This window comes from Musca domestica, unplaced genomic scaffold (genome assembly GCF_030504385.1).
Source record: "Musca domestica strain aabys unplaced genomic scaffold, Musca_domestica.polishedcontigs.V.1.1 112, whole genome shotgun sequence".
In the NCBI taxonomy this organism is placed as follows: domain Eukaryota; kingdom Metazoa; phylum Arthropoda; class Insecta; order Diptera; family Muscidae; genus Musca; species Musca domestica.
Genome location: NW_026712140.1, coordinates 1,542,677 through 1,564,038, shown reverse-complemented (window position 1 = coordinate 1,564,038; position 21,362 = coordinate 1,542,677). Strand labels below are relative to the sequence as shown.

The 21,362-nt window shown below is 38.2% G+C and overlaps 3 protein-coding genes across 4 annotated transcripts in view; all 3 read left to right on the top strand.

Moving 5' to 3' along the window:
- The first annotated feature begins 8,457 nt into the window (after window positions 1-8,457).
- Window positions 8,458-17,270, top strand: LOC131807144 (sex-determining region Y protein-like). The gene is made up of 4 exons (XM_059132160.1): window positions 8,458-8,468; window positions 16,581-16,728; window positions 16,774-17,179; window positions 17,248-17,270. The coding sequence occupies exons 1-4, from the start codon at window positions 8,458-8,460 to the stop codon at window positions 17,268-17,270; spliced, it is 588 nt and encodes a 195-aa protein (XP_058988143.1).
- LOC131807148 (patj homolog) overlaps window positions 15,669-21,362 on the top strand; it is a 198,898-nt gene continuing 193,204 nt past the window's right edge. Inside the window, exons 1-2 of one of the 2 annotated variants that reach the window (XM_059132167.1) lie at window positions 15,669-19,132; window positions 19,184-19,981. In XM_059132167.1, the coding sequence (XP_058988150.1) occupies window positions 17,326-19,132; window positions 19,184-19,962 (2,586 nt within the window). In that variant the 5' untranslated portion in view covers window positions 15,669-17,325 and the 3' untranslated portion in view covers window positions 19,963-19,981. Of the gene's footprint in view, window positions 19,982-21,362 lie in introns of both variants that reach the window. The other variant, XM_059132166.1, reaches the window with a different exon arrangement.
- Window positions 19,846-21,362, top strand: part of LOC101896728 (retinol dehydrogenase 13) — a 340,667-nt gene continuing 339,150 nt past the window's right edge. Inside the window, exon 1 of the mRNA XM_059132169.1 lies at window positions 19,846-19,981. The gene's annotated coding sequence lies outside the window, so the exon portion shown is untranslated. The remainder of the gene's footprint in view (window positions 19,982-21,362) is intronic.

Sequence of the window (21,362 nt, the reverse complement as noted above, 5' to 3'; positions counted from 1 at the left end):
TGGCAACGTGTCCTTTTGCAATAAAAAGCAAAGCGACTAGTCTCTGTCCTGGCAACATGTGCCATCTGTGTTGCCTTGGCAACTAATAGTTTTATTCTATTCAACACTGTCCACAGTTCAGATTGTGCTTTACTGCTGTATTGGTAAGTATGAGCGTTGGTTATTGTTTTAATAATTTATCTGTTTATTTAACTCTGGTAGCATCAAGGTAGCAGGCAGTCATATCTTTCCAATCAGCTTAAATCTTTTAGGAAACATGTGTATTAATACAAATAAAGGATGGGAATATTTTTTATTTGTTTCTTCAGTTACGAAAATCAGTTTTTGGTTGGTGTTTGTAAAACTTCTGTTTTGTTTTGAGAAAGTATTTTAGGGCGGTTAGCAAAATAAATGATAAATAATGTATGAACTTGAACCGGGTTTGGGTTTTTTATACCCTCCACCATTCTATGCAGGGTATATTAGCTTTGTCATTCCGTGTGTAACTCCTTGATATATTCATAATAGACCCTACAAAGTATATATATTCTGGATCAAATTCTATTCGATCCAGCGAAGATACTACAGCCTATGATAAAAATTTTCGTATGCACGTCTACTTCTGGAGAAATATACAGCCATTTCATTATACCTCTTAAGGAGATAATGTTCATTTTGGTTAGATAGGTAGGCTTATTGATCTTAAGAAGTTATAACAAGTAAAAAAGCAGTAAGTTCGGCCGGGCCGAACTTTGAATACCCTCCACCATTTGGAACGAATTAGAAAATTTTCAAAAAATAAAATCCATTAACAATTCTGTTAAAATCTTTAAAATGCCTAATATCGGAAGGTGCCGCTATATGAGGGGATATACGATATTGGGGACCTATATAGACAATTCTATTTCAGGCGATAGAGTACTCACAAATAACTCCTTGTGTATAATTTCAGACAATTCCGTTGAAAAATGTAACTGAAATCATCAAAATTCCGAATATCGGGGGTACCGTTATATAGGGGGCTAACGATATCGTAGAACTATATAGATAATTCTCTTCCAAGGCATAAAGTACCTACAAGGAACTCCTTGTGTGGATAGACAATTCCGTTGAAAAATGAAGCTAAAATCATCAAAATACCGAATATCGGGGGGTACAGTTATATGGGGGCTATATGATATCGTAGACCTATATAGATAATTCTCTTCCAAGGGATAAAGTACCCGTAAGGAACTTCTTGTGTGGATTTTCAGACCATTCCATTAAAAAATGTGGCTAAAGTCATCAAAATACCGAATATCGGGGGGTACCGTTATATGGGGGCTATACGATATCGTGGACCGATATAGCCCATCTTCGAACTTGCCTGCAGACAAAAGAGGGATCTGTGCAAAATTTTAGCTTCCTATCTTAATTCGTTTAGACTGTAGCGTGATTACAACAGACGGACAGACGAACGGACATGACTATCGTCTTAGAATTTTACGCTGATCAAGAATATATATACTTTGTTGGGTCTAAAATGATTATTTCGATGAGTTACAAATGGAATGACGAACTTAATATACCCTCCATTCTATGTATGGTGGAGGGTATAAAAAATGCTGTTCAAAGAAAGAACCTGCGTATGTTTGTGATCGTTAAATATTATTTATTCATCCCCTAGGGCAACGGTGTAAGGTGTGGAACCGACCTTAATAGCAAAAACACTGTAGGTGGAAAGGAAACTAGGAAAATATAATTATTTTTAGAGTCTTATTACGTCAAATAGACTTTTCGAACATGCAACAATTGGTTTTGTTTATTTAACATTTTTTTACAAAATTATTTTATTGGGGAAAATCCAAAAAACTTGAATGGAATTTTGGGATTGTTCAACAAAATATAATCCAAGATCTTTTGTGTGTCCTACCTTCGCTCGTTACCGTGATGCAGGTAGCGTAGCCCGACGTCAAGGAAGTGGACGGAAGAAAACAGCAACATCAGCAGAAATAGTTCGAAAAGTATTCCATTCGGCAAATATTGAGAAATGAGCTAGGGGTAAAGTCATTGAAGTTCCAAAAAGTGCAAGAACTTACACCGCAACAGAAAGAAAATAGACTCAAAAGAGCTAAAGAGTTGCTTCGCTTAGCCGAAAGTAGTGAACTGCCGAATTTGGTTTTTTCCGATGAGAAAACATTCGTTGTCCAGCAGTTTGTAAGCAAACAGTTTGTAAGCAAACAAAAGTATCGTGTGTACTTGCCAAAGAGGTCAGCTGAAAATGTGCAGCTTCGGTTGGCTACCAGAACTCAAGCCCGGCCATGGTGATGGTGTGGGCTGCCATAACAGCCGATGGTCGCTCTCCGCTCGTATTAATCGAACGGATTAATTCTGATGCCAATAAATGCCGAATAGTATCGCGAATATATTCTGAAGGGTTATTAAAGCCTTGGGCATGCAAACATTTTGTCCGCAGACCTTGGACATTCAAACAGGACTCAGCACGCGCCACCAAAGAATGGTTACAAAATGAGGTTCCTCGCTTCATTTCCAGCGCACAATGGCCACCAAAATCTCCGGATACCAATCCGTTGAACTATTGTGTCTGGAGTATTTTGGAAGCAACGTGTCGATCACCTCAAACAAGCGCTTCGCTGGGAATGGGCCAAAATACCGCAGAGCAACATTCGGGCAGCGTGTGACGGTTTCATTGGCCGTTTGAAGGACATAATTCGTGCAAAAGGTGACCAATTCGAACAAATCTAAACTTATTCTAAAATTCGGTGCTATTTCCGACATTTTTTGCTATCATTCAATAAAATTAAAAAAAATATATAAATTATGACGTTTGACTTAGTTGCAGTAAGTTGCAGATTTTATGTAAGCAACGCTTTATTATTATACCATCTACCATACTATGGTATATTAACTTTGTTATTCCGTTTGTAACTCCTCGAAATACTCGTGTTAGACCCTACAAAGTCTTATAATCTGGATCAGCGTAAAATTCTCGATTTTGTTATGTCCGTCTGTTATGTCCGTTTGTTATGTCATAAATGAGCCACGTCGGTTCACATTTTCTAAAGGAATTCTTTACAATTAGCTACTTAGAGTTCGTAAGGGCTTCTTCCTCTTGTGGCAGATTATTATCTATATACGTCCACGGTATGAGCCGCCTGAAACACCATTTCAAAAATCGAACCATAGTTCAAATGTAAGTTGAACCACTGAACCAAACATACCTAAATCAACAAGTTGTTTACAGCCTTGCATAATACAGAAAATAATTTAAAAAATTGGGTATACGCGCCATGCAACTTGTTTTAGTTCATGTTTGGAAATACGTATACGTTGGAAATTTTTACATTCCATTCAGAAGGAATTCTCTACTTCTTTAAAAAGTCCTTTATTTCTTATTTATTTAAACAGAATTATTACAGTTTTAATGAACAATGAACTTATTTCAAATAACAAAAGTTTGATGCACCATTGAATCTTTACAATTTAATGGGTTAAATAAACAAATAATTTTTTATATTTCAATGAGAAAGCTGCTTCACCATCTTTTACAATAACCTTAGACAATATTTTCCACCGTGATCAGCCCTTAATGTATAACGAATTATGTTCCTAATGGGATTTTTAAACAAGAAACATGTGACCATAACTTTTACTATCATCAAAAGCTTTTGCCAAACTTTTACTATAGGCCCGAAAGCTTTCGACAATCAACTGCAACCAACTTCACATGTAAATAAAATGAGGGAAAACAAATTGAAGTGTTGTTGTTTTGGGATTTTTTTGACAGAAAACGCTTCGGCGCCCTATGAAGTGATGGAACTGAAAAGCAACAGAGTCTAATAAAAAATTATGAGAAGAGAATGAGTACGAATGCAAGTTGCGATGAAAAGCAACAACTTTCAACAACATAATTACAGTGTGTGTAAATGTTTGTGTGATGTTATGTTGTGTTGTGAGTAAAATACCGTTACACTTCTAAAATGTCTCATCTGAGAGTAAGAGAGCGAACGACTATGCATGCAAGTTGAAACAACGATGCCAAAAAATTTCGAAATTTGTTGTTAAACGGTAAAGAGACTTCGTAACGTGCGGGTGTTACTTTGTTGCGTTAGGCAAGCCTGAGTTTTAAGAGGAGAATATTAGAAGAAGAAAAAAATATGAATATTATTTTTGAAAAAGGAATGAAAAAATAACAGCTAAAACACAAAATTGAATTTCTGTGTAATTTCCCTTAAACCGCTTGCCACGAGAGTGAAAGAGTAAATTAAAGCGCGCGTAATTGATGTCGAAAACGAAACAAAAATGGGCCGACAAATGAATTTCGTCGTTTAGAAGGACCGCGGCGTCGTTTTAAAGAGTTGATATAAAAAACGCGAGTGCAAAAACATAAGGCAAAGCCGCTGCCTTATAAAGAAAGTGCAAACAAAAATGTGAAAGGAAATTAAAGTAAATTGAAAAGTTGCCTGGCTAGAAAGCCTCAAAATTCAGGCAAAAAATAGAAAGAAAATAAGTTTTGAGAGATAAAGTGCTTAAATTCAAAAGAGATCTGAATTAAAATTTTAATTAAATAAAAAAGGGCCTGTGTAAAGAAATCAAAGATGATAGAGTGTTGAAAAAGAAATTTTCGTAAATGGGTTTACTCTAAATTAAGCCAAAGTGAGTGAAACTTTTTTTGTCCATTCTATTACGGAAGGGAATCGAGAAAAAAGTTGGCCAATTTTGTTAAATCAATATTTGCTAAATGTAAGCCATGTTTGTTGGTGTTGTTGTCCCTGCTGCTACTACTGTTGATGTTGTTGTTGTTGTAAATGAAATCTGTCAGTGCTGGAAAAAGGGCTAATTAAAGTGGCCACGTCGGTTGTGCCAAGAAGTAAAGAGGAGTATAAATAAAACAAGTCGTTAGTAGCTCAACTAAAAATCACTATACGCATACACACATATAGCCAGACATATACATGCATACATACATACGTGCATGCACACACCCTTTTAAAAGGAATTTACTTTCGGTTATACGGTTGCTTGGTTGGTCGGGCGGTTGGTGTGTCGGTCGGTCGGTCGTTTGTTTGGTCGCATGCTCGTTCATTCGTTTCGGTCGCCCATAAGCCAGAGAGTGTTTTCTGTGCCTTGGTGATATGGGGTCAAAGGTAAACGAATGCTCATATAACGGTTCTACTGTTCTCCTTGTACATTAATGTCATTCACAACTCAGTCTGTGTAAATGTGTGTAAGTGCGTTCTACACATCGTTGTTGTCCTCGTCGACGTCGTCGCATGTTCATCGTGGTCGTGTATGTGCGTGACTGTGTTTGTGTGAACTTCTTCCTTGTCCTGTATATAACTATGTGGATGTGTGTGTGTGTGTCTCTATGCAATAAAGTGTGCGTGACTTAAATGATTGATTAAAGCCAACGCGAATTATACACAGCCTAACGTTGTTCGTTGTAGCCTATTAAGGACACACTTATGCCGACTTGTTCGTACGTACAACGTTCGTCGTCTGTCCTATTCGTTCGTTCCAAGAAATTACTTTTTGACTGTGTTGTGGCGGAAATTTAACTCAAGAAACGGAAATGAAACAAAAAATACAGAATAAGTACATTTCTAGTGGAAAATATGCTTAACATTTAACTGTTGCCAAGGAAGAAAAAAAAAACGGGTAAAATCAAATGATTAAAGCCAACGAAGCATGGAAGTTTTTGCCATGCAATAATCAATATTAATGCCAGCCAGTATGGTATCGATGCCAACCAACAACTTTTGTTGGATCAGCTGGTGCAAGTTCTAGGCCAAACATAAAAATGCGATAGAAGCTCTTATCCATAACCATGCAGTGCAGGGAGGAGAATGGACAAAAACGGCAAAGGAATAAAATCAGCAATACAAAAGCAACAATAAAACCATATCATTAACAATAGAGTTCGACCTACATAAAGCAAACAAGTAAAAATGGCATTAAGTTCGAATGCGTCGAACTTTTGATACCCTTCAACGTGGGGAAATTACGTCGAAATACGATTTTCGATTGCTGAGCTTCTTAACTCAGGAAAAAAAAAGTCGTAACATGTTTCACACGCATTGTTCTCCGATATTAATGTAATATTCACTGAGAAAATAAAACGGTAGAGGTAAATCGAGAGGAACTGCAATATGGGGCAATATCAATACGTTTCGATTTCGATATTTTTCCACAAAGTTGACGCACTCTATAAGAATCCTAAATTCTTGTTCATAGCCATTTCTATTTGAAAACAGGCCAAAAACCTTTAATAGACCATAAACCGGGATGAACCGATAAACTTGGGCTATTTCAAAATGTGGACCGATTTCAATCTTTTACTGTGGAGTTCGGATGGTATTGTTATTTTTAAATAGCTAACGTACTAAAGTATAACAATTTTGCACATCTGGCCGAAACCTACAAATTCCCTCAAATTGACAGGCATCAAAATGTGGGCAGATTTAATATTTTAAGTATTGACGTATTAAATGACAGCTAATTCCCTTAGAAAATGGGATTAAACCCTTCAAACTTCAAAAAATCTTCAAACAACCATGAAAACCAATCAGCTAGGTCTACAGGGTGAGATAAAACACTGCAACAAAATCAAACGCCATACTTTTTACATTTTTTAATTTTATTGAATGAAAGCAAAAAATGTCGGAAATAGCATCAAATTTAAGAATAAGTTTAGATTTGTTCAAATTAGTCACCTTTGGCACGAATTATGGCCTTCAAACGGCCAATGAAACCGACACACGTTGCTCGAATGTTACTCTACGGTATTTTGACCCATTCCCGGGGAAGCGCTTGCTTGAGGCGATCGAAACTTTGGTATTTTTTAGTACCAATCTTGCTTTCCAAAATACTCCAGACACAGTATTCCAACGGTTTGGTATCCGGAGATTTTGGTGGCCATTGTGCGCTGCAAATGAAGCAAGGAACCTCATTTTGTAATCATTCTTGGGTGGCGCGTGCTAAGTGCGATGGTGTTGAGTCCTGTTGGAATGTTCAAGGTTTTCGGCCAACATGTTTGCGTGGCCAAGGCTTTAATACACGACAATATTCGGAATTTATTTTGATGCCCCGGACGATTAATACGAGCGAAGAGCGACCATCGGCTGTTATGGCGGCCCACACCATCACCATGGCCGGCGCTTGAGTTCTGGTGGCCAACCGAAGGTGCACATTTTCAGCTGACCTTTTTGCAAGTAAACACGATCATTTTGTTTGTTTACAAACTGCTGGACAACGAATGTTTTCTCATCGAAGAAAACCAAATTCGGTTCACCACTTTCGGCCAAACGAAGCAACTCTTTAGCTCTTTTGAGTTAATTTTCTTTCAGTTGCGGTGTAAGTTCTCGCACTTTTTGGAATATCAATGGCTTTACCCCGAGCTCTTTTTTCAATATTAGCCGAATGAAATATTGCGATATATTCGGCTCACGCTCCATTTTTCGGCCACTGCAACGCGGGTTTCGATCAAGTCGCTTCTTTACGTTTCGAACCATTTCTGCGGATGTTGCTGTTTTCTTTCGTCCACTTCTTTGACGTCGGGCTATCACGGTAACGAGCGATGGTACGAGACACAAAAGATTTATTCACATTTAAATGCTGGAGTGCTCTAACGATAGCAACTTGTGGTTTTCCAGTCAAATTGAAGGAATCACACTATCACGCTTGAATTTCATCACGAAAAACTTTTTTTGAAAAATTCTCACCAAAATGCTTTTGTACGCTTGTAAACAATATAATGAGCTGTCACTGGAATAATTTTAACAGCTGTCGGACGAGTGGCTTAGAAATGACAGCAGTCTGAAGTTGGTTGCAGTTTTTTTTATCTCACCCTGTATTCTAAGACGTGGGTCCATTTTGATCTTTTGTGTGTGAAGTTGGTGCACACAAATAAAATTCCAATTGCCAAATAATAGGTGATTCTGCCAGAAAGTGGTCAAAACCCTTTAAAATAATTGGGCGGTACCGTTTTGATTTTTCAAAGAGTTCACGTATTGAATTTAGGTCCCAAATACTAAATTATTGCCAAATACAATATGGTCGAAACCTTCAAATACCTTAATCAGGATGAACCGATTTCAGATTTGAATTAAATTATTTACAATCGGACGGTGCTTATTTACTGATCTTATTGTTCAATTCCAAACCCAAAATACTAAATTATATCCAATTTTGTTAAAATAAGGAAATTCTCTAAATACAAAAATCGGCTAATGAAGCTACATATTGGGGCTATAACAAAACGTCGAACGGTATATCTTACTTTCAAAATCATACAACATGATTATCAGCGAGATTTTAGTTGTCTACGTCGAAACGGCCGCAGAAGGAAACTCGCCTGAATTCGAGCCGGAGAACTACTGAGAGTAGAAAAACTCGACAAGAGATAGCAAGCTTTTCTCATTTTCGAGAAGGTATAAAATTCGCTCGAAATCGAGCATATTCTACTCTTGCCGGTTACTCATGGAGTTTTTGTAAGTGTGTAAAAACACCACTAACCATTGACGTCAATCTGTATCAACAAAACATATGACAATGTAATTGTTTTTGTGCATCAAAACAAAACAGTGAACAAAATAATTTTGCTCCACTTGATTTTATTCTTAAAGCTAAGAACTTGGAGCATTCCGACTTCGACTGTAATTTTTCAAACAGGAGTAACTTGCGACTACTTCCACATAAAACAAATTAATGGAATGTTAGTTGTCGCATTCATAGCGACTTTTATACGAAACTAATCATTCCCGCTCGCTAGCAAGTTTCTCTGGCTAGTAACAATTAGCAAATCTGAGCTCGGATAAATGTATATCATGCAGTCGTAAAAGGCTTTTCTCCTTTAAGTTACAACCGGAGTAACAATCTTAACACATCCTCCATTATATGGAAAGAGAAGGATGGTATAAAAAGGAAAGAAGCGATGAGTACAAATGTACATAAATAAATACACACATACACATGTTGATGTATGCAAGTGACAATTCTGTTATATATCTCTCTACATGTGGGGGAACCTTACGCCTTTGATTAGATTGAACTCCATGTAAATGTTCTTGACAGTATATCTTTGATGCCATAAAAAACAACAAAAACAAACTTTGTTAATTTCCATTTTTCTTCAAACAAAAGTTAAAAAAAAGAAAACCAAATAATACAACCAAACTCTGCTGCAAATTCACATTGACTTATGCCATTAAAACAAATTGTCAAGATACTTATTAACTCCATTATCAGTAATGGTAACAGTCATGGCCGTAACATTAGCAGCAGCAGCGTTAGCAGCAGTAACAGCATAAAACCGGCAACATCACCATCATTATCCTTAATATCAACGCCAGCATTAACAACAGTTGCTTGTCGTCGTCATTGACAATTTGCCACTCTGATATGTGTAGGTATGTGTGTATATCTTTGTGCCGGAAAGTCAGACGCCAAGACAACGCCTCCAAATTTGCACACATCACTCCTTTGTTTGCTGTTTGGTTGTTTGTAAACACAGCAGGGGAGTTTGGTAACGGTGTCAGTAACAACAACAACAACAACCGCACCGGTGACAAATAAACAACCTTAAAATCATTCTACCACAAAACTAATTAATGTTGAAACATTTTTTATAACCTCTTCGATGGCGAAGTGGGGGTGAAGCATGCGACGTTGAAATTAATACCCCCGTGATAAGTGAAAATTAAAGAAGATTCATCGAATCTTAGCAAAAGCGAAAAAAATTGGTGTGTGAATTTTATAAATTAAAGTGATGTTGTGTGAGGTTGTTAATTGATGTGAGGCGGCTTCAATATTTTGAAAATTATGCTGTTTTTGGGGAACATAGACATTCGAACAAAAAGTTTTAGTCAGTGTATATAAAAGGAGAAAACTCATCAAAGATGATTAAGCATTTTGTTTTCTATACTATACAATGTAGGGTAAATTATTTACACTGTACAACAATTTCATCTCAAGGAATTTTTATTCCGGCTTATTCCAGTGGACGAAAGGAGTATTGAGGGATTATAATCAGGAGGATAAGATGCTTGGCAAAACGTTTTCTGATTCGATTTGATAAAAAACATGTCATATGTCAGCTACAGGAGTATCAAACAGAGATATAAAGCTATTTTCTCAATTATAATAAGGTGGCAATCGAACATTTAAAAATTATTTTGAGTTGTATTCATCCCCTTTTGAATTGTAATAACTCCCTTAAAGTGGGAAATCAATAACCGATTTTCTTCTAGTTTTTTTTTAATATTTGTGCTAACATTAGATTAGGTGTGATATGTAGGTTCAATATAAATGGTGCATCCACCAATAAGGTTATGCGTAAATAAATTATCAACTTCTGAAGGTATATACCTGTCGGATTACCGACCAAAACTTCAGAGGTATTGGGAAAATCGTTCCATTTCGTTAAAATATTCTTTAAATCATAATATCTTCTTTTCTGACTTTGGAAATTGGCATATGTAGATTGAGGCATAATCCTCATATACGCGTTCAATTTTATTTTTTTATAAAAGCCCCCTATAATGTTTTAAAAACCTTTTTATAACATACACTACACTGTGGTCAGGGTATTAAGTCTTTGTGCATTTGTTTGTTACACGAAGAAGGAAGCGAATCACATTCTGAGTCGATTTATACATGTCCGTCTGTCAATCCTTCTGTTTATCAGTCTATGTAATAGTTATCATACCAATATATCCAATATAAATGTTTATTTGTTACGGGTACTTAAATTATTCTTAATTTTTATATTTATGTGGATAAAACTTTCTTTAAAAAAATCAATATAAGTCCTCATATTGGTATGAGACTCCCATTACGCTAAATGTTAACAAATTTAAAATTTTTAGTAGAAATCCCTTCTATATAAATGTTTCAGTAAAGTAATTTTTGAATTGAAGCCTCATATAGCCATATCGATCGGGTTTTTTTTCCGTGCCCACTTTTTCTGTCGAATGATATAACCATTCTTTTCATTGTGATGGAAATTTACACAATTTCGCCTTAAGTTTATCGTGTGAGAAAGTATTACTAATATGTCTTACATTAAAAAAATAATTATCAACAAGTAAAAAAGCTGTAAGTTCGGCCGGGCAGAGCTTTTAATACCCTCCAACATTTGGCACAAATTTGGCAATTTCCAATAAAAAAAAAAAAAAATAAATTATATCCGTTAAAAATTCTGTTAAAAAAAATAAAAATACCGAATGCCTATACGACGACGTGGACCTGCATAGGCAACTTTTGTCATAAGTTATTACAATATTTAAATGCGAAACTTGAAGAAAAATCTGTTTATAATGTAGCTAAAATCATCAAAATACCGAATATAGGGGGTACTGTTATATGGGGGCTATACGAAGACGTGTACCTGCACAGACAATTTTCTGGCATGGGATGAAGTATCTATTACGAACTTCACATGCGAAATTTGAAACAATTATGAACTTCAAATACCAAATTTGGAACGATTCCGTTAAATAATGTCGCTATAATCATCAAAATACCGAATATCGGGGGTACCGTTATATGGAGGCTATATGAAAACGTGGTTACATGGTTAATTTTTTGACTTAGGATGTAGTATCCATTACGAACTTCAAATGCCAAATTCGAAACAATTCCGGTGAATAATGTCGCTAAAAGCATCAAAATACCGAATATCGGGAGGTACCGTTATATGGGGGCTATATGATAACTTGGACCTACATGGCCCATTTACGAACTTAACCTGCCTACTGGGAAAATATAAATGTGTGCAACATTTTAGCCTTCTTTCTCAATTTGTTCGAAAGATAGATACAACAGACAGACAGACGGACAGACAGACACACAGACAGACAGACGGACATGGCTAAATCATTTTACGCTGATCAAGAATATATATACTTTTTTGGGTCTGATATGAGTATTTCGAGGAGTTATAAACGGAATGACAAAATTAATATGACAAATATAATAGTATGGTGGAGGGCATAATAAACAAATGCACAGTAAAAGTATTTTGAAGTTTGGAATCCGATACTTATTGCAGTTCAAATAAATTAATGGTTTTGTTGTCAATTTCGCTTTGTTATTTCTTAGAGTTTTTTTGCTCAAAAAGTAAAATAAAAACCAGCAAGGAAAGGTCAAAAGTCAGGCGGGCCGACTATATGACACCCTACACCAAAATTCTATCCAGTTTGGTCTGATATTAAATATATGGTGGATAAAAACCGCATAATCGGATCAAGATGTAAATCGAAGGTATACAAAAATCTGAACCGATCTCGATAAAAATTTAGCAGATGTATTTTCGAGCTGTATCTTATGTCCGGTATTAAATATCATTATTGTGGAGTGCATATTACGCATGCGAGGGACTTTAACACCAAATCAGATGAAACATATATATGGGAGCTATAGGTATATCTGGGCTATATCTGATACCAAATTCTTGTGGAGTGCATATTACGAATGTGAGGGACTTAAACATCAAATGGGAGGAAACTTGTACAGGGTGAGATGGAAAAACTGCAACAAACTTCAGACTGCTGTCATTTCTAAGCCACTCGTCTGAATATATAAAAGTAAAGAAGCGACTTGATCGGAAGCCGCGTCGCAGTGGCCGAAAAATGGCTCGTGAGTTGAACATATCGCAATATTTCATTCGGCTAATATTGAAAAAAGAGCTCGGGGTAAAGCCATTGATATTCCAACAAGAACGAGAACTTACACTGCCGAATTTGGTTTTCTCCGACGAGAAAACTTTCGTTGTCCAGCAGTTTGTAAACAAACAAAATTATCGTGTTTACTTGTCAAAGAGGTCAGTTGAAAGTGTGCACCTTCGGTGGGCCACCAGAACTCAAACGCCGTCCATGGTGATTGTGTGGGCCGCCATAACAGCCGATGGTCGCTCTCCGCTCGTATTAATTGACCGTGGCATAAGGATAAATGCGGAATATTATAGCGAAAATATTCTAGAGGGTGTATTAAAGCTTTGGGCACGCAAACAGTTTGACCGCCGACCTTGGACATTCCAATAGGACTCAGCACCATCGCACTCAGCACGCGCCACCCAAGAATGGTTACAAATGAGGTTCCTCGCTTCATTTCCAGCGCACAATGGCCACCAAAATCTCCGGATACCACTCCGTTGAACTATTGTGTCTGGAGTATTTTGGAAAGCAAGGTCGGCACTAAAAAATATCAAAGTGTTGATCACCTCATGCAAGCGCTTCGCCGGGAATGGGCCAAAATACCGCAGAGCAACATTCGGACAGCGTGGGTTTCATTGGCCGTTTGAAGTCTAAACTTATTCTAAAATTAAAGCTATTTCCAACATTTTTCGTTCTCATTCATTAAAATTTTTGTAGTTTTTTATTTCACCTTGTATATTGGGGCTATAGTTATATCAGTACCGACTCTCACCAATTTCAATAGGGTTCGTCCTTGGGCCAAACAAAAATTGTTTGGAAAATTTCGTCACAATCGGATAATAAATGCGACCTGTATTTTGTTTACAAAAATATATGAACAGACAGACGGACGGATTGACATGCATAAATCGACTCAGAAAGTGATTCTATGAAGATCCTCAGAAGTAACTATGGGTCTATCTCGCTTCCTTCTCCGTGTTACAAACAAATGTACAGGGTTGCCCATATTCGACGGACCTTTGGGCCCTTTGGGCCCATTCCAATCGACGAGGCTTGTCCGCAGGCAACATTCTTTGCGTCAATTGAATTTTGTACGGAAACAAATGCAAATCAATGCGAATAATCCGTTGTAAAGTGGACCGAGCCATGCGCAACTGCTGAGAACTGAGAACGGCGTTTTTGGGATGTTCTTGGGGACCTCTCAACACTGGCTCGTACGGCAGCGATATTCTCGGCTGATCGCCTTGGTCGACTTTTATGTGGCCTCTTCGGATTAGAAAGAGCCTTACCAGTCGAAAATTTTTCGTATAAACGCTTAATGGTGTTCTTAGAAGGCGTACTTCTCACATTTTTTAATGTTTTAAAAGAACGTTGAGTTTTCTCAATTGAGTTCTTGTAAATTTCAACTATTTCAGAGCGCTCGCGTGTCGTATATTGGTTCATGGTAAAAATCTGCTTGGACTGACGCTTCAAACACGGTATGTCATTAAGCGATGTGACATCTCTGTCAAAAGTTATGGCGTTGCCAGATGGGTCCGTCTAATATGGGTAACCTTGTACAAAGACATAATACCCTTACCGCTATGTGGTATAGAGTATAAAAAGTTCGATGAAAGATTAGCAACATTCGTTTATGCTATTATTTAGGGCAAATTTTAAAAAGTGAGGTTTTAATTTTGAGAATACCGTACGAAAGAATACATAATTGTTCAGTTTTTTTTGTTTATAAGTACATGCAAAAATGTTGTTTACTATATTTCCATTAATTTAAAATAGAGAAAATCATGCAAAGGGTGATTAATTTAAGGGTAAAAACAACTTCGTCCCGGCCGACATTTTTGTTCACTTTTTTCTGAAGACAACAATAGGTGTGTTTGGTCACTTTTCCAGCAAGAATTGTCCAGCAACTTCTTTCTGAGAGAGTAAGGTAGTTTTATTCTCTTTTGCAAGGAAAAGGCGAAAAGTAAATAGACGGTATTAGGTGTGTCTGGTTACTGTTCCTGCAGGAATTGTCCAGCAACATCTTTCTGAGAGAGTAAGGTAGTTTTATTCTCTTTTGCAAGGAAATTGCGAAAAGTAAACAGACGGTGTTTCTGCAGAAGCTTGCAACTATTCAGCTGATTTGTCAAAACAAACCAATTTGTCCTCCATTAAAAGAATTAAAATAAAGGAAGCACCACCAATTTTACAAGTTTTATAAATGAAAAGAACATTGGCAATAAAAAAAAATATGAGCAATAAAAGAAAAATAGATTTGATGTGTTCCCCGGAATCCTTTAAACCTGCTGCTAATGGCGTTTGTCTAAAAATGTTGGAAATACTCTTTTATTTCCTTATTACATATTAATATTTATGTTTTTAACATTTTGTTAAGATATTCTTCAAAAACAATTAGTTTAGCTTATTCCAAAACAATATTTTGGAATTGAATGCCAAAAAAGAAATAAACAAACAAAAGAAAACATCTGATTAAATATCGATGAATGAGAAGAAGAAGAGTTGCAAGAGATTGCAAGAAGGAATTTGTCCAGCAAGAATTTGCAAACTCTCACTGAAAGAACTGTCAAAATTTCTCTCTGAACCGCTCTCTTTTGCAGAACTTTCGAGTTAACAGACGACTTCCAGTAACAACTTGTACTAATTTTTACAAATTTTAGGGTAACCAGACACACGTAATCTCTTTATTTTCAAACCTCAGTCCTCACTACTAATGATGAAAATTCTATCCCACAACATCTAAGATATTAATAGAAAAGACATATTTTACATTTCATATTAATTTCAAATTATCCTAAGTTCTGTAAATGTAGTCCCTAAAACTTATTTTTTAATTGCAGTACCTTGCCCTAAAAAACTATAACTTTACGTTTGTTTTTTATGCATTTTAATATTGAAATTATCTCAAACAACTTTTAATTGAAAACAACTGTTAACTTTCATTAATACTAAACAATTTTCATGGTTAACCGACGTGGTCAATTAAAATAAAAGCAAACAACAACTTAAATGATAGATAAAAAAAACACTACCAACAAAACGGCCTTCATTTTTCTCGGTTTTCTTTAATCTTGCCACCAACAAACGTGATTTCTAAAAAAACATTTTTTCTTCTTCTTGTTCTTTTTCTCCCCTCATTTAGATGCGTAAATATGCTTGACTGGAAATATGTTTTTTTTTTGGAAATGTAATAAACATGTTGAATCCCCTGCAAACCCTTCGTTCCCCTCCCGGAATATAATACGGCAAATGACATAAGGCGACGTGCTCACTTGAAAATTTGTTAAATACATTTTTTTTCTCACAACGGAATGCAGAAAAATATGGGGCAAGACCTTATCGCCCCAGTGAGCAGACATTGAAAGATTTCAACAAACGAAAAAACAAGGCAGCGGGATCACAAGCAGTTGATGTATGTGATAGGAATTGCGAAAAAGGCAAAACAACGTGCTGGTGTTTGTTTATTACGAATAAAGGTTAAAAAAGCAGCTAACAGCCACGGTAGCAAGCAACACCTGTCGGTTACGAGTCCCCCATCTCCTTTTATCCCTTCTAAATACCCAACATCCCAACCATAGTCGTCCGTATTGCCTTGGCTGTCTTTAATATGCAGAACAGACAGCAAAATGAAATGAAGAACATTTTGGCCCCCTTCCAAGTTGAAACAGGCCGTTGCTAAACATTTGTTAAAAAGGGCGTAACAAATTAAAAGCGTTAGGAAACATCAACTCCAAAAGTGTGCAGCGGGCAAACCACCAACAGCAGCAGACGACCAGCAACGACACATTTATGCCCTGAAACGAAAACAATTATTATGTCTGTTGAATATTGGCCAAAGACAACGGCAACAGCAGCAGCAGACGTAGTAGAAGTTGAGGATTCCGAAGACGACAGGACGAAAAATTTAAACAAATTTGACATAACCAATAACAACAACAACAACAACAATAGCAATCATAAGGGGCACAATTTGAAAAGTGTTGCCAGCCACGGTGACATTAGTGACAGTAATCAGTTTGTTAAACGCCCCCAAATCAAAATAAGCGGAAATCAAATAATACGAGCAACAACACATCCAAAGGATGTCAAGGATTGTCCAGTAAGTCGGGAATGTGGTGATATATGACGTAAAATTTATCAACAGAAAATACAGAGCCCACAACAAAACCGCCACCAGCAAAGGGAACATCAGGAACAGGCAACTCATCATCATACCCATCATCATCATACACATACGCAGCAGCAGCCGCAGCAACAGCAACAGCTGCATCATTTTCATCATCTGCCGCAGCCTCAGCAGCAACAACAGAAACATCAACACTATCATCATTGCCACGACCATTATCATCAACATCAAGCGGAGGAGTTTGTATGCCGCGATTCCAAGAAAATCTCATCAACGGCAACAGCATCGTCCTCATCATCAACGTCGTCGACATCATCGTTAGCAACGCCTACCCCAAATACTTTGATTTGTACACGTCATGTTTCAACATGTCCTGCCCACACTAAACATTGTCACGGCCAACAGCAACAGCAACCGCACAACTGTAATAAAACACATTTGTCAGTACGACCTCAATTTCTACAACAACATCAAATCCATCATCTTTCGGAGGCCAACAACGCAGAAAACACTGAGGAGGATATCGACGACGAAGCTCATAACGGCTCGCCGGAACCCTTCTATGCCAATATGGTTTTGAGCACCGAATGGTCCCAGGTCGAAGTGATTGATCTCTACAATGATGGCAATGGTTTGGGGTTTATTCTGGTGGGTGGCCGCAGCACTGGCGTAGTTATCAAAGCCCTGACGCCCGGCGGCGTGGCTGAGCGTGATGGCCGCCTGCAATGCGGAGATCATGTCCTGCAAATCGGTGATGTGAATTTACGTGGTTTCAGTTCGGAACAAGTGGCGACAGTTCTTCGTCAGACTGGAGCTCAGGTTCGTTTGATTGTCGCAAGACCGGTGGAGTCAACAGCCACCGATTTCCAACATTTAGCTAGTCATGCCCCAATTATTCCAACTAAGCTCCTTTCCGACCCAGAAGAATTGTCTCGACATTTATTTCATAATCCCGGTTTGCCAACAAGTTCGGAGGCGGCCCTGGCAGCGGCCTCATTGGTGGCCGGTGGCGGGGCAGTTGGAGGTGCAGCTATGATGCTGGAGGGTGTAACCGCCACCGAAACACTGGGGGCAAGTGCCTATTATCCTGCCACACCGGACACCGAATTGGCCGACCTCCCCCTACCACCCATACCCAAGGAGTTGACAAATAGCTCAGCGGCCCGCATGTGCCCTAAAGATTTAGATATCATACCATTTTCCATTGTTTCACCACCCCCAATGTCGGGAGCGGCTGGCAAGACGCTAAGCTCTCTCTCGCCCCCAGATGTGGGACCCATACCTCCTCCACCCACAATACATTCTCAATCGTCATTGAAAACGAAATCAACACCACCACCACTACATATGGACCACATAGAGACTGTGATAGCTGGTATAACTACAACTGGCACCTCATCTAACGATCCCGATGAATGTTGTTCAATAACGTCCTCGAACTACATGGACTCACCGGAAACCGAAACCTATCATGTTAAGCTTTGCAAAAACGTCTATGGCCTTGGCATCACCGTGGCCGGCTATGTCTGTGAAGAGGAGGATTTGTCGGGTATTTTTGTGAAGAGCATCATTGAGGGCAGCGCTGCCGAAATGAGCGGGCAAATACAAATCAATGATCGCATAGTTGCCGTCGATGGAAAAACTTTGGCGGGCTGTACAAATCATCAGGCAGTGGAAATGCTGCGCAACACGGACATTGAAGTCCATCTCACGTTGGAACGTTTCTTGAGAGGGCGAAAATACGAACATTTGCAGGTGGCACTGACCGAACTAAAAGCCTCCATGGACACCCAATCCCAATACTCGCTGCCACCATCGCCCTCAATAGCCACCTTGTCATGGCTGCCACCTAAATCGGATGTGGATTCCATTGCCACGGAGGGTGGAGTGGTTGGAGGCACAAGTGCATTGGATTACGGTGAATTACCCTCCAGAGAAACAGTGGATTCACAAATGTCCCACATGCTGGACAAGAGTGAGCATAGCTTTGCCGGCACCATGGCGGCAGCAGATAATTTGAGTCGTTCCTCAAGAACACCCACAACGCCAGACAACAACAAACAACCTCTGGCCAATGGCAAGGCCTGTGTCATAACATCTCCGGATCATGCGAACCAAACAAAAACGAAACAACTCAACGGTTCATTGGGTTCCCGAACACCGACAATAGAAAATGTTGCTGAAATCGTTGCTACCCCCACTCCCACCCCGAGCAGCAAAGACAACAAACAAAAGACAAAACAAACACCACCTAGTGATCTACCCATACGTAAACTATCATCGCCCATAACCGTGCCACAACATGCCCCGTCCCAGTCCCCTGTCCCCCTAGAACATTCCAGTCCCAGTGCGGATTCGCTGAAAGTTTCATGGAAAAGTGAGTTTCCCGACTGTGAAATTATAGTTGCCGAAATAAATAAACTTTCAGGTCTAGGAATTAGCCTTGAGGGCACCGTCGACGTTGAGTGCGGCATCGAGAAACGTCCCCATCACTATATACGTTCGATACTGGAAGATGGACCCGTCGGCCGTCAGGGCATCCTGAAACCAGGCGATGAATTGTTGCAGGTTAACGAATATCGTTTGCAGGGTCTCAAACATACCGAAGTGGTAAAAATACTCAAAGAACTGCCTTCACATGTCAAACTGGTGTGTGCCCGCGGTCCAACCGCACCCTCTATCATAAATACATCACAAAATCCGGAGGCCTTCGAGACGCGCAGCCTTCTGCCCGGTGGCCATCAGAGCCTGCAGAATCTCATGAGCAAAGCTCAGTCGGAGAGTTCTTTGTATACCTCTAGCACTGCCACGCTAACGGATCAGCAACGTTCAAAATCATTAGAAAATGTATCGGGCCTAGCGCTATGGAGCTCAGATGTGACCATAGTTGAAATTGAGAAAACCGAACAGGGTTTCGGCTTCTCCATATTGGACTATCAAGATCCCTTAGATCCAGATGGCAGTGTTATAGTCATACGAGGTCTTATCAGAGGTGGCTCCGCTGAGGCCACAAACGACATATTTCCCGGTGATCGTTTGGTCAGCGTGGGCGAGCACAGTCTGCAGGGTTTGGACTTGGACGAAGCGGTAGCCATACTCAAGGGCATGCCATTGGGCCTTACGAAATTGGGTATATGCCGGCCGTTGTCAACATCCGATAGCAATATAGCCTCACCCATTGGAGAAGGAGATTCACCGAGCACATAGCTTTCACTGGAGATATACTGTGAGTACAAAAGAAAATTTTTAAAATTTTTGATCTTTGAAAATTTCATGTATACATGTTTTAAGATTTATTTTTGTTTGTGTGTTGGTTGTTGCTTAACTTTGATTTATAGTTTGAATCGAAAAAGTCATCATAAACTGATGTTGGCTTCATTTAATCATTCCATGAGCGTGCTTGAAGTTTTTCTATGGATACATGTGTGTACAGCACTCAAAGTTTCCATGGCATACTCATACATATAAATACGAAATAAATTTCAAAGGACACATGAAAGTTCAAAAAGCAAGCAACAGAAGAGAAGAGATTGCCTTTTATTACCTAGCTGTAGCTGTGCTTTGCACAGACGACGTCGATGTTGTAACAAATGGACTTTTAAAACATTCGAAACACTCCCACATGTGTGTGTGTGTGTGTGTGTGCATGTATGTACATATATGTGGGAGTGACGAAATATATATATATTATTATATGGAGGATTTCACATGATTTGGAAATTGATTGGCATGTTGTGGTGGAGCTTATTTGATGATTTTTTGCAACCATAAAAGCTCTGAGAGAAAATTTCACAATTGCAGTTCTGAAAATCATTAAAAATATTTTTCAAATAATTCATATTATAATTGCGAGATTTTGGAATATTTTTCAAGGACTATACGAGATAAATTTAAATTTATTTTTAAAACAGTTATTTCAAGGAATATGATTACATCTATATTTTTTTAAAGATATCGTCGCTTTACTCCTTCATATTTAACATACTTTTACAAGGCCTATACAAGGACTATTAGAGATAAAAACGGAAGCATTAGGAATATTATTTCTAGGACTGTCAAAGTTGTATTCATGGATTTATAAAGAATGCTATTATCACGGTATTTTAAGAAAATTGTTTAAGGACCATTTGAGACACAATCGTAGACCTTTAAATATATTTTGTCAGATCTAGAGATACAAGAATATTTTAAAGATCATCTACGTTATACAGTGTGAGATAAAAAAAAAACTATAACAAAGTCAAACGCCCTAATTTTTACATTTTTTTTTAAATTTTATTGAATGAAAGCAAAAAATGTCTGAAATAGCATCAAATTTTAGAATAAGTTTAGATTTGTTCGAATTGGTCACCTTTGGCACGAATTATGGCTTTCAAACGGCCGTTTCACTCTGCTTGAATGTTGCTCTGCGGTATTTTGGCCCATTCCCGGCAAAGCGCTTGCTTGAGGTGATCAACACTTCAGTATACTTCAGTGCCAACCTTTCTTTCCAAAATACTCCAGACACAATAGTCCAACGGATTGGTATCTGAAGATTTTGGTGGTCACTGTGCGCTGGAAATGAAGCGAGGAACCTCACTTTCTAACCATTCTTGGGTGGCGCGAGC